At 41.5% G+C, this 16646-nt stretch overlaps 1 protein-coding gene across 7 annotated transcripts in view; it reads right to left on the bottom strand.

Annotated features, from left to right (window-relative positions):
• Positions 1-7836: 7836 nt before the first annotated feature.
• Positions 7837-16646, bottom strand: part of JAK2 (Janus kinase 2) — a 419848-nt gene continuing 411038 nt past the window's right edge. For 6 of the 7 annotated variants that reach the window (XM_029613659.1, XM_029613675.1, XM_029613636.1 and 3 more), the window contains one exon: positions 7837-11315. In XM_029613659.1, coding sequence (XP_029469519.1) covers positions 11208-11315 — 108 coding nt within the window. In that variant the 3' untranslated portion in view covers positions 7837-11207. The remainder of the gene's footprint in view (positions 11316-16646) is intronic. The other variant, XR_003858317.1, reaches the window with a different exon arrangement.

Below are 16646 nucleotides of genomic sequence, written 5' to 3'. Positions count from 1 at the left end.
TCTAAACGCATTCAAACTTTTTGTCTCAACATGCCCAATACATGCATATGTATAAACATACAACTTGTATGTAATTCCTTACATGTACACCCATATACATTGACTAATACCTACATTTTGCTTCTCGACTGCCATATTTATGAATACTGATACTTGTATAATTGTTTATTTGATTATTGTATTACTGAGAAATTATTACTTACCTGATAATTTCTTTTTCCTTAAGGCAGATAGATGGATTCAGTACCAGTGGGTTATGTTCCTCTACTAGCAGATGGAGATGGAGCAAACTGATGTCGCAGTATATATACTACTGTAGTGACATCAACCTGCCAGTATTCTCTTCATAAGCCAACTGTGGACAGACTAGCAAAAAAAAACTTGATTAAAAACAGACAACTATTTCTGTACTCAACCAACAAGAAACACTGAACTCTGGCAAGAATGTATGAATACTAATCTAGGGAGTGGATGAACACTTACCAGTAATCCCCTGGAACTTGTAGTCACACAGGAGGACCATAACACAATCATTCGGCAGCCAAGGGCGGGAAGCTGAATCCATCTATCTACCTTAAGGAAAAGGAAATTATCAGGTAAGTAGTAATTTCTCATTTCCTAGCATGTAGATAGATGGATTCAGTACCAGTGGGATTTACCCAAGCTATTCCTGAATAGGGTGGGAGGCTGCCTGCGGCCTAGTCAAAAGCAAACATGCAAAGGCTGCATCCTCCCGGGTGTGCACATCCAGGTGATAATACCTGGAAAAGGTGTGTAAGAAGGAGCATGTCGCAGTTTGGCAAATGTAAATAGGAGACAAAAATCTAACCTCTGCCCATGACACTGCCTGAGCCCTATTGGAATGAGCCCTAACCTGAGTAGGCAACGGCTTTTCCGCGGCCACATATGCAGCCGTGACTACCTCCTTAATCCAGCTCGCCCTCTTTACCTCTACCATAAAGGACAAATAGGCGATCCTTCTTTCGGAAAGGTTTAGAAAACTTCAGATACCTCATGACAGGTCTCTTGACATAAAAGGGATGTATTGGGTGATATTCCTTCGCATCTCTGTCCTTATCTAAGGATGGCAAGGAAATGGACTGATTCAAGTGAAAATCCAAGACCACTTTAGGCAAGAAAGAAGGAACAGTATGCAGCTGTATCGCTCCTGGAGTCACCTGAAAGAACAGTTCCTGGGAAGACAAGTCCTGCAGCTTGGAAATTTGACATGCAGAACATATCGCCATCAGAAATACCGTTTTCAAGGTCAGTAACCGCAAAGAAAGGCTTCTTAGCAGTCAAAACATAGGGCCTGCCAAGAAATCCAATACCAGATTAAGACTCCACAAAGGAGGATGATGTTTCACTCCCCTCAAGAAACAGGCCACATCAGGATAAGAAAATAAAGATTCACCATTCAACTGGCCCCTGAAACAGGCAAGAGCCGCTATCTGTACCTTCAAGGAATCAAGGGCCAACCCTTTATTTAACCCTTCCTGCAAAAGTTCCAAAAAGAGTGGGATCCTAACTGAAGAAGGAAGCATGCCTCAATATTCACAGCAAGCCTCACACTCCAAACCCACACATAGGCTAAAGAAGTAGACAATACTCATGCTTGTAACAAAGTGGCAATCACCACAGTAGAATATCCACGCTTAAACAAGTAAGCCCTATCAAGAGCCATGCCGTAAGACAAAACAGTCAGATCTTCGTGAAAGACAGATTCCTGGGGGGGGGGTGGTCTACCAGGATTCTTCGTGCAGATCTGCATTCCATGGTCTCCTGGACTAATTCAGTGTGACCAAGAGCACCATCCCTCTGTGGCCTTCGATCCGCTGAACTATTCTGCCCAACATGGGCCACAGGGGAAAGGCATACAGCAGCTTGTCCTCTGGACAGACATGCATGAGAGCATCAATACCCAAGGACTTCGGATCTATCCTGCGACTGAAGCATCAAGGACCTTTCACATTGCCAGAAGTCGTCAGCAGTATAAGAAACGGAAGGCCCCAGCGATCTACTATCAGCTGAAACGCCTTGTCTAACAATACCCATTCACCTGTGCCCAGAGTCTTTCCTGCTGAGAAAATCTGCTCTTACATTGTCTTTTCCTGCAATGTGCTATGCCGAAATCTCTTGAAGATGCATTTCCGCCCATTCCATAAGTTGGTCTACCTCCTGCGACACTTGCTGGCTCTTGGTTCCTCTCTGCTGATTGATGTAAGCCACCATTGTTGCATTGTCCGACATTACTTGGACCGCTCGACCCGCAGTCTGCAAGCATGCCAACCAGACCACCCAGGCTTCCAGCCGATTGATGTTTCAGAGAGACTCCTCTGTATTCCAGAGCCCTTGCGCAGTTAATTCCCGACAGTGAGCTCCCCAATCCTGAAGGCTCACATCTGTTGTACCAACCAGTCTGGCAATGTCAGGGAAACTCCCTTTCTCTGATGATCCACTTGCAACCACCACTGGAGGTGAGAGCAGACTTCCATCGACAGGTGGAATCGAATCAAATAGTCATGACTGCGGGTTCCAATGTGACAGCAAGGAGTGCTGAAGAGGACGCATATGCATCCTCGCACATGGCACCACTTCCAGGGTCACCGCCAACAAACCGAGTACCTGTAGATAGGACCACACTGTTCACCAAGAGACACACCTGTGACATCAACTTCTGAATACGAGCTTCTGGCAGAAAAACTTTGCCCTGCTTCGTGTTGAACCGCACATCCAGATACTCCAAAAACTGAGATGGCTGAAGACTTCTCTTGGCTAGGTTCATCACCCAACTAAGCTCCTGTAACAGGGAGATCACATTGCAGGTCACCAGATGGCTCTCTTCCAAAGACTCGGCCCAAATCAACCAGTCGTTTAAATACAGGTGTACTAGGATCCCATCCTTTCTCAGTTTTGCTGCCACTACCACCATAACCTTGGAAAAAGTTCTGGGAGCGGTGGCCAGACCAAAAGGCAGTGCCTGAAACTGATAATGGCATCCCAATACTGTGAAACGCAGAAAATGTTGGTGGCCCGATTGGATAGGAATATGGTTAGATCCAAGGAAGTCAGAAATTTCCCCAACTGCATGGCCATTATACTGAGCGCAATGGTTCAATGTGAAAATGAGTCACCCACAAACGATGGTTGACACCTTTGAGAGCCAGAACGGGACAAAAGGAGCCCTCCTTCTTGGGCATAATGAAATAAATGGAATATCGATCCATATTTTGAGTCGTGGGTACTGGAACCACAGCCCTCAGACTGAGAAGCCTTGACAGAGTACCCTCCACCTGTCTGCTTCTTCTGCGGGGAGTGGCAGGGAGACACCATGAACACGTCCCGAAGAACACTGCAAAATTCCAGTGTATATCCTTCTCATATCACTTCTAGGACCCACTGATCCAATATGATCTCAACCCACCTCTGATAAAAGGGAGAGAGGCACTCCCTATCTCCTTGTCCCAGGGGTGGGCTGGCAAACCTTCATTGGGAGGCTCGGGAGGGTTCACTGCCCAAGCCCATGCCTCGCTTGAGCTGTCTGGGATGAAAGGACTGAGACCTACCAAAAGGCTGAGTCCTTTGAAAGGTTGTCTCTTTGCAGGGATGAAACCGCTTGGAACCCCTGAGATGACCCCTCATACCAAAGGGGCGTGGAAACTGCGTCTTATCCTCTGGCAACTGGGGAACTGAAGATTCACTCCACTTACTGGCCAGCTTCTCCAACTTGCTCCCAAACCAGAGCAAGCCTTTAAAAGGCAATTTCATAAGATTAGCTTTGGAGATCACATCGGCCGACCAATTTCTAGGCCATAACTGATGTCTGACCGCTATTACTGAAGCCACTCCTCTGGTCGAGGTGTGAACCGAATTGCAGCCGGCAAATGTTAAAAAGCGGCGAGTTCCATAACTGCCCGGGAATTCACTCCAGAGTCATAAACCTCCTGAGAGAGAAGCAAATAAGAGCAAGCAACCAGGGAACAACAGGAAGCTAGCTGCAATGTTATTGCTACTGCTTGTTTAAGGATGGCCTCAATTTTCCTATCATGTACATCCTTCAAGGCCACTTCTCCTTCCACAGGGATAGTCGTCCGTTTAAAGACAGCACAGACAAGCACATCCACTGTTGGGAAACACAGATGCTCTCTCACCACTGGATCCAGAGAATGCAGGCCTTCAAAGGTCTGACCCCTTTGAAATTTTTGCCTCTGGGGTGTCCCATTCAAGATCAATCAATTTTTGAATGGCCTCCATAACTGGGAAAAACAAAAGGCTTTACACAAAGAAATAAAAATGGGATTTTTCTATGGCTCTGACATGAAATCTGACCCAAGGATTCCCAGCATCTTCAATGCCTGAGAAATCAGAGCCGGTAGCTCATCTCTATGAAAGAACCGCAACATAGTCCTATATAGTTCCAATCCCAGAGGGATTTCCCCATCCTTCAGAGAGTCAGGATCTGCCTCATCATCAGTGCCCTCCAGATTGTCAGGAACACCTGCAGCTCAAGGTGTACTTCGGCGCTTAAAATGTAATACCGGAAGAGGGAAAGGCCGCCGCCGTCTGAGGATCTGAACTGACAGGATTGGATGGGGCTGAGGACTGCGCCCAAAGAAAGGATTGCAATCCCTGAAAAAATTCTACCCGAGCAAAAGCAGAAGGATCCATGCCAAAACCAGGAGGCACTTGTGCGGCGCTCACTGAGCTGTCACCCCCTGCTGAGGAACTAGTCAAGGGAGTTCCAATATCAGGTGCCCCTCCTGACATCTTTACCAGAACCTCATCAGTCTGGGAAGAATCAGGCTTAGTAAAATCAGAGGAAGATAATTCTCCCTGAGTCTCTAAAAAGCACTGGCAGAAGTTAGGGGGCAGGGAAGGCTGAGATGCCCGAATATGACAGGCAGCACACACAGGGTAAGGTGCTTAGGTTTCTTAGCTATAGGTGACATTTATTTATGTGCGTTCAAAATTTAGCAATCCAAAGATTAGGTGCCACAAGGCTAAGCGTCTCAACCTAAGTGCACACAAATGTACGCCCAATTTGTTCGCTCAGGATAAGCGCGCATCTAAACCGGGTGGCGCTATAATCTGGATGCCCAAGCCAATGCCCAACTAAGTGTCTAAAACCTGGACACACAACCTGAATGCACAGCTAGAAGCCCCGGCTGATGTCCTGTAGAGGGCAAATGAGCGAGTAGGCAAAAGTGCGTGAAAACGCTGCCACAGCACACAGTGAAGAAGCCTCGGAGTGGGGCCTAGCCAAAAGAGGCTGCTCAACCAGGCAGCCCCCTCCCCCTGTACCTCCCTCAGGGCAGGACGAATGGCAGAACAGCATGCCAAGCATGGAGACTGTGGAAGGGGAAGCCCTTAAACAACCCTTCTTCTTTGTCTCTGTAATATATATTTTTAAAAGTTATCTGAGCTCAGTCCTTCCTGGCTGAGTACAGAGATGGTCTTCGGCTGTGGGGGAGAGAGAGCAAATGCCATTACGCCTGCACTCAGCTTCCTGCACCTGCTGCCTTTCAGCAGTACAATCAGCTAAGTCCACACTGGCTGAAAAACCTGCTACCAGACCAAGGCACTCAACTAAGGGACCACGGAAATCACTTCAGGAATTCTCAACTGGGGGAGGGACCATTTCCTATCACTGCAGGAGAGCGGGGCAATAACTTTCCTTTTACTTCTCCTTCTAAAATGTGAAGCAATCCCCAGTAGGGAGATGCACGTCTTCCATCTTCTGGAGACAGAGAATAATGGCAGGCTGTTGTCACTGCAGGAGTGTATATTCTGTGATGTCAGTTTGCTCTGTCTCCATCTGCTGGTAGAGGTGTATAACCCACTGATACTGAATACATTTATCTACATGCTAGGAAATGTCTGCTTTGACAAGCTTTTTTTTGATCTGAGGAAGCAGATATGTGCAACTCAGTTTACACTTCTGACCAGATTTTGATAACTAAACAAAATCATTTTTTGAAAATTATTTTATTATACCACAGGTACTTGAATGAGAACAAGGTTTACATCTGAGTTGGGAATTCTGTTTTTCTGTTAATGTGTGGTGAAATATCTGCTAGAATCTATATAAACTTAGCTATACATCAGTTGACATACTAAAGTCTAACGGGACCAGGAAATAGATTAAATTTGTACTTTGGATTTAAATGTATTTGTGGAAATATGGTTGCTTTGCTTCAGATATGCTTATAGGGTACCCAAGTACTGACTGACATTTAAAAAATAACATATAATCATGTAAACAACATTCTAATTTGTCCAGTAAACTGAATATTATTTGAATTAATATACACACACCTAAACCGAAGCTCTAAATACTTCTAATCATGAACTGAACTTTAAGAGTTCTAGGAACAAAAATTATTTTTCCCCATAAAAGAACTGGTAATACAGTTGTGGTGCTGCCAGAAAAGTATGTCATCAACCCTTATATTTAAGTAGTTTTAATGTGCCTATAAACTGACAGAAAACATTCATATGATTTATATACAATATATGCACTTTTTTTTTTTACACTGGATTTGAGCACGTGACAGATTATACATTCGTTTAACTACTTAAACTAGAGTTTGTAGCTAAAATGTTTCAATTAGTGAATCAAGTCCTAAGTTCTCCCATCCACCATCCCACAGACACAGGGTGGGGGAGAAATGCTTTAGAGCAGGGCTTCCCAAACCTGTCCTGGGAACCCCACAGCCAGTCGGGTTTTCAGGATATCCACAATGAATAGGCATGAGATAAATTTGCATATACTGAGTCTCCATGGTATGCAAATGCATCTCATGCCTATTCATTGTGGATATCCTGAAAACCCGACTGGCTGTGGGGTCACCAGGACAGGTTTGGGAAGCCCTGCTTTAGAGAATCAGGTCTTAAGTGCATGTACATGGAAAGAAAAGGCAGTGTATGTGTTTCTTCAGAAGCAATAATGAAAAGTGCTTAACATTTTCTTATTTTAATACTTAGAAATACAGCAGTGTTCCTTAGGACACACAATAGTTGGTATGGAATAATTATGGTCATGTAATTTGGTTAAATGTTGATTTGTGCAAATATTTATTGGATGCTTCTCCCCAATTAGTTAATATGTTGATGAAACTTCACTTTGAAGGATATGAGTGCATGACTATTGTAATTTGCTTTTTAAACACATTTGATCATTTCTAATATTACAGACATATCAGGACAGGACACAGATTTTCTGGGGCTAGTTTATGAGCCATTTTTATAAACAGAAATACATTCTTACTGAAAGCATTTTGTTCAGATAAAAAGAAATAAAAGCTGCAAAATATTTATATGACAAAGCAGTTTTCACAACAATCACAGCAGCTTTGCCAGCATATAAATTACACGAATGAGTTGGAATTGTTTCCCATAGACATTGCCCAATAATTGTGTTTTTGTGTATATGTAAAGACTATAAAGCAAACAAACAAAACAATATATATATATATAAAAAAACAAAACAAAAACACAATAGTTATCAGCAGATAAAAGACATTGTGGCCCATCCAGTTGCTCCTACCATGTCATGGTATAACCTATAAAATCTATGGTCAGCTCATTCCCTCCCTATTATTCCTTTTTTTCTGTCCTAAGCATTAATCAATTGCCACCATTTCAGGTATTACCACCTTGACCGATGGGCTATTCTAGGTATCCTTTTAAGCGAAATATGCCCTTTCGTTTTCATCTAAGCCTCTCACTTTTCAATGTCGTATCATGACAGTTTGCCCTTCACTTTTTTAAAATACAAAATCCTACTTTCCTTTAGACCTTACTGAAGCCTGCTCAATATATATAAATGTTTTTATCATGACTCCCTTTTTCATCTTTCTTCATGGGAGTACGCCGAGTTCCTGTGTAGGCTCTGTGTTGTAGGCACTATACTTTTCTGCTAGTCCTCTGAACTTTCATTCTCCCCATGTACTTACAAAGGTGTAAAAACTACAATAGCTAACAAGCTAATTTCTAAAGTGCATTAATTAAATGTTAGTAAGCATTAGGGAGCAGAGCATGAATAGCTCTGTCATTCTACTGTTTTTTTTTAACCTATCTGTACAAACAACTAGTTACAAATATATTCTGTTTGCCCAGAAACAGAACCAAAACATATTGACTTTCTTTGCCCATAATTTTACAACAGAATAAATGACATAATTTGATGCAAAGATGTATGTTTACTCAAAATGTAGAGTGTAATACATAAAGTAAAATAAACACAAAACAAGGGAAACACACCCAAACATTGTCCTCCCAAAAATTGTTTTGAAAATGCATCTTAAAAGAAAAAAAAAAAAAAAAGAATTCAGAACTTTAGAATTCTTCATGCTCTAGAATTTTAATATTGCTACATTAGATATAGAATGAAATCTATCATACTTTACTAGAGCAAGTAAAGGGGTTTCTGATTCACTTGAAAAAAATAGCAATATGGAAGATCTCTTAATCGCAATACATATATCCCTGAGATTTTATTGTACATAAGAAAAAAAAAGATTCAATATATATATTTTTCTTTATCCACTGTAAAATCTAATCTTAGCTCCAACTACACTAATTCTGGACTGTTTCAGCACTGTTATATTCTAGCAACAACGGGGTTCTAATATTAAAATGCTATCTTTATTAAATATCAACACTTTGTTACAAGTAAAAGTACAGTTGATTCAACTGCAGTTATCTCTCTTGCACAACTTCTTTAAAATATCATAGAGAAATGCAATTTCAAGACCTTGATCTAACTAGCATCATACCAGTAAAAAAACAAACAAAAAAATCAAATACACATAGCTCACTGGCTGTAAAAATATTATAAAATTAATTTTTAGAAAAGTTGTTTAAGTTTTGATACTTTGTGGTAACTGAGGGATGAAACGTGGTTAAAAGATGATATACTGGTATTTGTGGCACACAACTTTTTTCATACTGGCACTATGCATGGACGAAATCAACATTTCAATTAATTGAGGTACTTCCTTATTTCTTAAAAAAAATATATCTATGCATAGTTATTTATATTCTTATATCATCCCCCTATGTTTTCCTACCTAGTTTAAAATTACTCTATCATTAAAATGCCCTACCAAAATCTGGACAAATAAATGCCATTTTATTTTACAAAGAAAATTTCACTTCTGTTGCTTTACAAAATATGGAAATCGCTTTCAAGAAAGCAAAGAAGGTTCCTCCATCCCTCCAAAGTTTGCCTTTTCTTAAAAGTGAGCTTACTTCTCTTTCTAAAGACATTTTTCTCTTTATTATATGAGTGTGGATATCAATTTTAAAGGCCAAACTAAACCAAATTTTGGTACTACCAGATCTCCCAGTCTCAAACAATAGATTCAACTATTGGACAGCTGATGGTGACTGTTTGGCTCGTTCAAAAGAAATGAAGTTAAAACATACTGGGGCGGATTTTAAAAGGGTTACGCGCGCATATTATAAAACCGGGCGTAGATCTGTGTGTGCCGGGTTGCGCGCACAAATCTATGCCTGCGCCTAAATCTTAAAATCCAGCCCACTATTTCATCATCATCGGGGCCACTAGGAAACTACTGATGCAAATATTCATACAGATTATTGTTTTTTTAGACAGATTTCTTGCAGTTTCACTGGAATCTCATTATTTTATTTTAGGGCCAGAATTATTGCTCCTACCACCTCACAGCTAGTGGCTGTGCTCTCGCTATTTAGCTTCAATGAGCACAGACAGCCCCGGAGCAGGATCCACTTCACATGCAGAGTTGTTGAAAAAAGTGCCACAGAAAAGGAAATAAATCAGCAAATTTCTGGAAAAAAATGCATAAAGCTCAACCATAGTGAAGCGCAAACATTTTGAAAGCTGAAATTCTATTGCCCCTGTATGCAGTTGGTCCTAGTCACCAGTTAAGTAAGTGGGTATATTATTTGGGATTGGGTGGTATACTTATTTTCAAGATGGAATCAGATTTCACAATTGCACTTTGGTAGCTCCAAATGTTTAGAGAAAATAGTGTGACAATTCAATTTTAAGGAAAACAAAGAAAACAGCACTGTAATCTATACAAGTTATGGCTAAATTCAGTTAACCATAATAGGAAATGCTGTAGAAACAAAGGCTAAAGTTAGATAGGTTTCCCTTTTTCTCAATTTACACAGTAGTTAAATATACGGGTGGCAAAAAATTACAAATGTTCTAATGAACAAAATCGCACAGAAGAGGCACAATAACTACTCCCAAAAGTCATGTATGCCTTTTAGTCTACCTCTAGTTATTAGAGGTTTCAGAATTAAAATTCATTAGCCAAGTGGTTTGTATGCAGAAGATCCAAGCGTACCTGCTATCTACTTCTTTATAAAACATACATAAAGGGATCTTCAATTAAATAACACTTTAACAGGTGAAAACAAAAAGTAGGAAAACAGATTATGCTATGCCTTTTACATTTGTTCTACATCAAAACACATTCTTCAGGGAAAAGGGGAGCTTTACAAAATAAAGTTCAGCATTTGATCCCTTTTTCTTACAAAATATTTACAGTCCATGAAACAAGAAGCTAATTTATATATATATCTACTTATATTGCTGTTTGCTGGCCGATTATCTATTTAAACTCTGTGAATTATCTAAAATCTCAATTAGTTTCAAAGTCATTGTGCATGTAAAATGGAAACAAAAACAATCATTTGTGTATGTGTGTACAGAATATATATATATATATATATATACACATACACACACACACGCGCGCGCATACACAAGCCCTTGTTAAACACACTAAAACATGTCAAGCATTTTATACATTCACAACAAGAAAAGACTGTACAAACAAGTTCATTGAATATCAGCAAGAAAATGTACATCATTTTTTTGTTGTGGTTACCTGTGATAACCTCTCAGACTTAATAAAAGTCATTCTTTTTATGTTGCCCTACAGTAAGGCAATTAATGATTGTACCGACTGCTCAACCAACTACATTGTTTCGGTTACAAAAATATTTCCTTGTTCTCTTCCACCTCTGCATGTCCTCGGAGTAGCAAACTTCTCACACTTCACCAGAACTCAACCCCAGTTTTAAGTTCATGGAAAAGAGCCTTTTATCACACACATTTCAGTTCATGGTCTGCCTGTGCATGAAAAGAGAGTTTTCAATCTGAAGGAGAAAAATGTTTTCTATATTCCAATAGCCTTTCAGAAACTCTCTCATTCACCCATACTGTCTCTTGTGCGATCCACTCTCAAAGCAAGATCCTTGAATGAGGGGCGGAGGTTTATGTTATTGTTCCAACATTCTGACATAATGGAATAAATCTATGGAGAAGAGAAAAAAAAAAAAGTAAAAACCAAGATGACTTTATACATTGTAATGACATTTAAAAGTAGAAAAAAAAAACAGAGGATAATCAAAAATGTCAAGACAACCTATGTTCATTACAGTATGTGTGGGCTCTGTTGCAACAAGATTTTATGGTGAATGGTCAAATATAATTTTAAAATGCAACTAAAAATAATACAGTATCTATCTATTATTCCATCAAGAACAAGTATGCAATATACAAATATTGACTCATGGATTACAGTGGAAACAAATGTCTTTGGATATGATATAATGACTAATGAGGTTTTAAGTCCCAATATCAAAGGTAAGGGCAGTACTGTGGACTAGAAATCATACCACCACAACAGGGTATTGATTTTTCACTCTAACCAAGCAATCAATATTTGTTTTACTGAATCCTGGACTGCACCAAAAATTGTTTGCAATTCTTGAGGGATACACAGCTAATCTGGTCTGCCCTAAAAGATGTTACCAGGTTAAAAACAAATGAAGAAGCATTAGTTGGCTAACAACTATAAAACCTAACTAATCTTGATCACTCTGAGTTTAAACTTGGGAAAGAAGAGAATTGAGAAGCAGAAACTGTGCACTAATTGCCTGCTTTACTGTTTAACACAAATTAAAGGGGTATAAATATACAGGTATTACTTACTGTAAACATGAAAATTGATAATGAGGAAATGAGATGCAAAATATCTGAAATTATCTCATTATTGCCGCAAAATGGACACTTGCTAATTAAGTTCAATTTTCAGCACTGATAACACCAAAAACTTTACTCTGCTTTCAGATGTAGTTAACTTTCCGTGGTAAAATTTTGTGTTAACACAAACATAATTGGCAGCAGGTAGCCATGCCTATATAGACCATAACCTAGAAAACAGCACTTAGTTATGTCATATGCATATAACCAGAGGGGTAGATTTTCAAAGGGGTACGCACGTAAGATACATGCGTACCCCCCGAAATCCTACCCCAAACCCCCCCCTGCGCGCGCCGAGCCTATTTTGCATAGGATCGGCGGCGCGCGCAAGTCCCGGGGCTTGCAAAAAGGGGTGTTCAGGGGCGTGGCCAGGGGGCGCGGTTAGGGATCGGGGGCGTGTCCGGGGCGTGTGGGCGGTCTGGGGCCTGTGTCGGGGCCTGCTGCGCCGGCGCACGTAAGTTACTACTGTCCGAAGGCAGTAGTAACTTCTCCGATAAAGGTGGGGGGGGGGTCTAGATAGGGCCGGGGGGGTGGGTTAGGTAGGGGAAGGGAAGGGAAGGTGCGGGGGGGGTAGAAAAAAAGTTCCCTCCGAGGCCGCTCCGATTTCGGAGCGGCCTCAGAGGGAACGGGCAGCATGCACAGGGCTCGGCGCGCGCAAGTTGCACAAATGTGCACCCCCTTGTGTGCGCCGACCCCGGATTTTATAAGATATGTGCAGCTACGCGCATATCTTATAAAATCCAGCGTACTTTTGTTCGCGTCTGGTGCGCGAACAAAAGTACGCACACGCGTATGTTTTTAAAATCTACCTCAGAATGTTTACTTGTGGCTTATACTAACTGCTTCTGGGATGCTGGAGGCTTCAGATTGCATGGCTAAACTACGGTAGTAGTGCCCACAAGAGAAGCACCTGGAATAAGAACCAGAGTAGGCATATGCGTAGGGGCACTGGCAGTTTCACTGCCAAAGGAGGGAACGCAGGCTATGATGGGAATACATATTTCATATCCGCACTACAATGCTGGGCATTCCTGAGGAGGTGGCAATGGTGAAAAGGTACGAGGTGAGTTCAGTGCCATTGTGGTTTTGTATGAGGATCTTAAAAATGATCTCAATGCTCTGACAGGTCAGTGTCTTGCCACATCAGGCCTTAAACTCTTGAGCCCAGTAATTAATTTTGCATCAATCTCTCATCAAGCCACAGTGGCCAAAAATTGCTAGAACAGGGTAATCTAGCTTCTGCTTATGCTTCAACCAGGTATGAGAAGCTGGGTTAGAAATTACATCAAATTTCCTATCCAGGGGCAACGAGGGCAAACCCTCAAGTACAATTTCTATGCCATTTCTGGGCTACCAAACATGGGTGCAATCAATTGTTCACAAGTAGAGTTTATTCAACCCAATGGCAGGGCAGGATCATTCGGCAATCACAAGCACTTTCACTGCCTGAAAATGCAGGTATGTGGTGCCCAGGTTTGCAACCAAGATTTATATCCTGCAATACTCCACCTCCTTCCAGATGTTCAATGAGGGCAGTTATGGCCATGGATGGCTTCTGGCTAAGTATCACTTAAGGTTGTTTTAACAAGACCTGTGTCCACTACCAGTTAGACACATGCCAAGGAGACCTCTCCACGATAATCTTTTCCACAGCCATTACGCCTGACAAGGGCAAGCTAGCAAGCATACCTTCAACCCTTATCCTGTGGGCCTGTGATATCTTTATCAGACAGCTTCCTTGCATATAAGGTAAACACACCAGAGCTCCAATATCTTCCTTACACATAGGCTGGCCAACTTCTTTCATGGACCTGATTTCCAAAGTTTATTTCCCATAGACACAGAAGGTCAGGAGGTAGTTTGCACATGCTTAAAAAAATTGTGTTTTGATCTCCATGCATGCGAGAGGATAAGAGCTGAACTGGATTGGGCAAGCCATTTGTTTAGTTGTTCATGATCCAGTCCTGCTTTTTTTTTTATCCCATTGCTTGCACTGAGATCTAACCAAACTTTTGCTAGGGAAATGTAAACTACAAAGTCATAACAATGCTAGAGGGTAAAACTTGGATTGGCTGAACTTTTCTTGAAATCATGGAAACAGCTGCTTATCCTATTCATATGCTGTGGTTTGTTTCCACAGGCATTGAAGGATATCAGTGTTGAAGAAAACACCAAGGCAAAACAATTTTTCACTATAAGATCCAAAAAATAAATATAAAGAAGAAAAAAAAAAGGGGCCAGAGTGTTAAAATTAGAATGTAACTACATCTAATGAATGTTATATACTTTTAAAGCCACAGATTTTCCTGTGATATACTTTAGTGCAGAGCTTCTCATCTGCTGTACCGCAGCGAGATCCATGATATGTCGTGGTAATCTCCCTTGCCTCCTTTTTTCTCCACCGTAGTGTTGCACTATAGTAAGAGTGTCATTAGCACCAGGCATACGGCCCGTGCCCTGAGTCTCAGTGGCCCAGCTATTTGTTTTTTCAATACCAGCTGGGCCGAAGAAAGAAGGCTGCTGAATGGGCCTGGGTCATGCAGCTGAAGAAAGTGCAGTTGCTTACTTGTAACAGGTGTTCTCCTAGGACAGTAGGATGTTAAGTCCTCAGAGATGGGTAATATCAGAATGAGCCCAGCATGGAAAACATTTGTCAAAGTTTCTAGAAGCTTTGACTGGTACAGTGAGTATGCCTAGCATGCCGCTATCCACGCGTCCACACAAGGTCCCCCTTCAGTCTCGTAACATAGCAAAATATGAGCGAAAAAGTAAAATAAGAAAATGCAAAAGAACTCAACTCCGCAGGGAGACGGGCGGGTTTCCTGAGGACTAATATCTTGCTGTCCTAGGAGAATACCTATTCCAGGTAAGCAACTGCACTTACTTCTAGGACAAGCAGGATGGTAGTCCTCATAGATGGGTGAATACCAAGCTCCAGGCTGTTCCCGGCAACAATCAAGATCAACACATACAGAACAAGGTGCCAACGGGCACAACAACAACTGAGGTACTGTTGCATGGTAGGGAGACAGCCTGGTCTCAAATAGGGGGCCCTAGGTAGGAAGAGTCGGGTTTATGTCTGAAAGAGTTTGCACAGGACAGACTGGCCGAATTTACCATCTTGTTGGCCATCCTTGTCTAAGTAGTAATGGGCGATGAACGTGTGTAGGGAGCTCCATGTCGCAGCCCTGCAGATTTCAGCAATGGGGACCGCTCATAAGTGGGCCACTAATGCTGCCATGGCCCTCAAAGAGTGAGTTTTAACTCAGGTTTCTAGCTGAAAACCCGACTGCGCATAGCAGAATGAGACGCAATCCGCTAGCCAGTTAGATAAGGTCTGTTTACCCACGGCAACTTCCAGTCTGTTCTTATCAAAAGATATGAACAGCTGGATGGACTGTCTATGGGCTGCTCAGCATTCTAAGTAGAAGGCCAGGGCTCTCTTGCAATCCAAAGTATGCAAAGCCCATTCCCCCTGATGGGATATAAGAACATAAGAAATTGCCATGCTGGGTCAGACCAAGGGTCCATCAAGCCCAGCATTCTGTTTCCAGTAGAGGCTAAACCAGGCCACAAGACCCTGGCAAGTACCCAAACACTAAGAAGATCCTATGCTACTGATGCCAGTAAAATCAGAGGTCATTAATAGCAGTTAATGGACTTCACTTCCAAGAACTTATCCAAACCTTTCTTAAACCCAGCTACACTAACCACATCCTCTGGCAACAAATTCCAGAGCTTAATTGTGCTTTGAGTGAAAAATAATTTTCTACGATTAGTCTTAAACGTGCTACTTGCTAACTTCATAGAGTACCCCCAAGTTCTTCTATTATCCGAAAGAGTAAATAACCGATTCACATCTACTCGTTCAAGACTTCTCATGATTTTAAAGACTTCTATCATATCCCCCCCTCAGCCGTCTCTTCTCCAAGCTGAACAGCCCTAACCTCTTCAGGTTAGGAACTGTTCCATCCCGTCTATCATTTTGGTTGCCCATCTCTGTTCCTTCTCCATCACAACTATATCTTTTTTGAGATGCGGCGACTAGAATTGTACACAATATTCAAGGTGTGGTCTCACCGTGGAGCGATACAGAAGCATTATGACATTTTCTGTTTTATTATCAATTCCCTTCCTAATAAATCCTAACATTCTGTTTGCTTTTTTGACTGCTGCAGCAGACTGAGCCGCAGATTTCAAAATATTATCCACTATGATGCCAAATCTTTTTCCTGGGTGGTAGCTCCTAATATGGAACCTAATATCGTGTAACTACAGCAAGGGTTATTTTTCCCTTTATGCAACACCTTACCACTTGACCAAATTAAATTTCATCTGCCATTTGGATGCCCAATCTTCCAGTCTTGCAAGGTCCTCCTGCAATGTATCACAATCCGCTTGTGATTTAACTACCCTTAATAATTTTGTATCATCTGCAAATTTGATAACCTCACTCGTCGTATTCCTTTCCAGATCATTTATAAATATTTTGAAAAGCACCGGTCTAAGTACAGATCCCGAGGCACTCCACTGTTTAACCTTTTCCACTGAGAAAATTGACCATTTAATCTTACTTTGTTTCCTGTCTTTTAACCAGTTT

The sequence above is a fragment of the Rhinatrema bivittatum genome, chromosome 1, assembly GCF_901001135.1.
Source record: "Rhinatrema bivittatum chromosome 1, aRhiBiv1.1, whole genome shotgun sequence".
Taxonomy (NCBI): domain Eukaryota; kingdom Metazoa; phylum Chordata; class Amphibia; order Gymnophiona; family Rhinatrematidae; genus Rhinatrema; species Rhinatrema bivittatum.
Note: the sequence above shows the minus strand (reverse complement) of the source record. Positions and strands in the feature narration are given on the sequence as shown.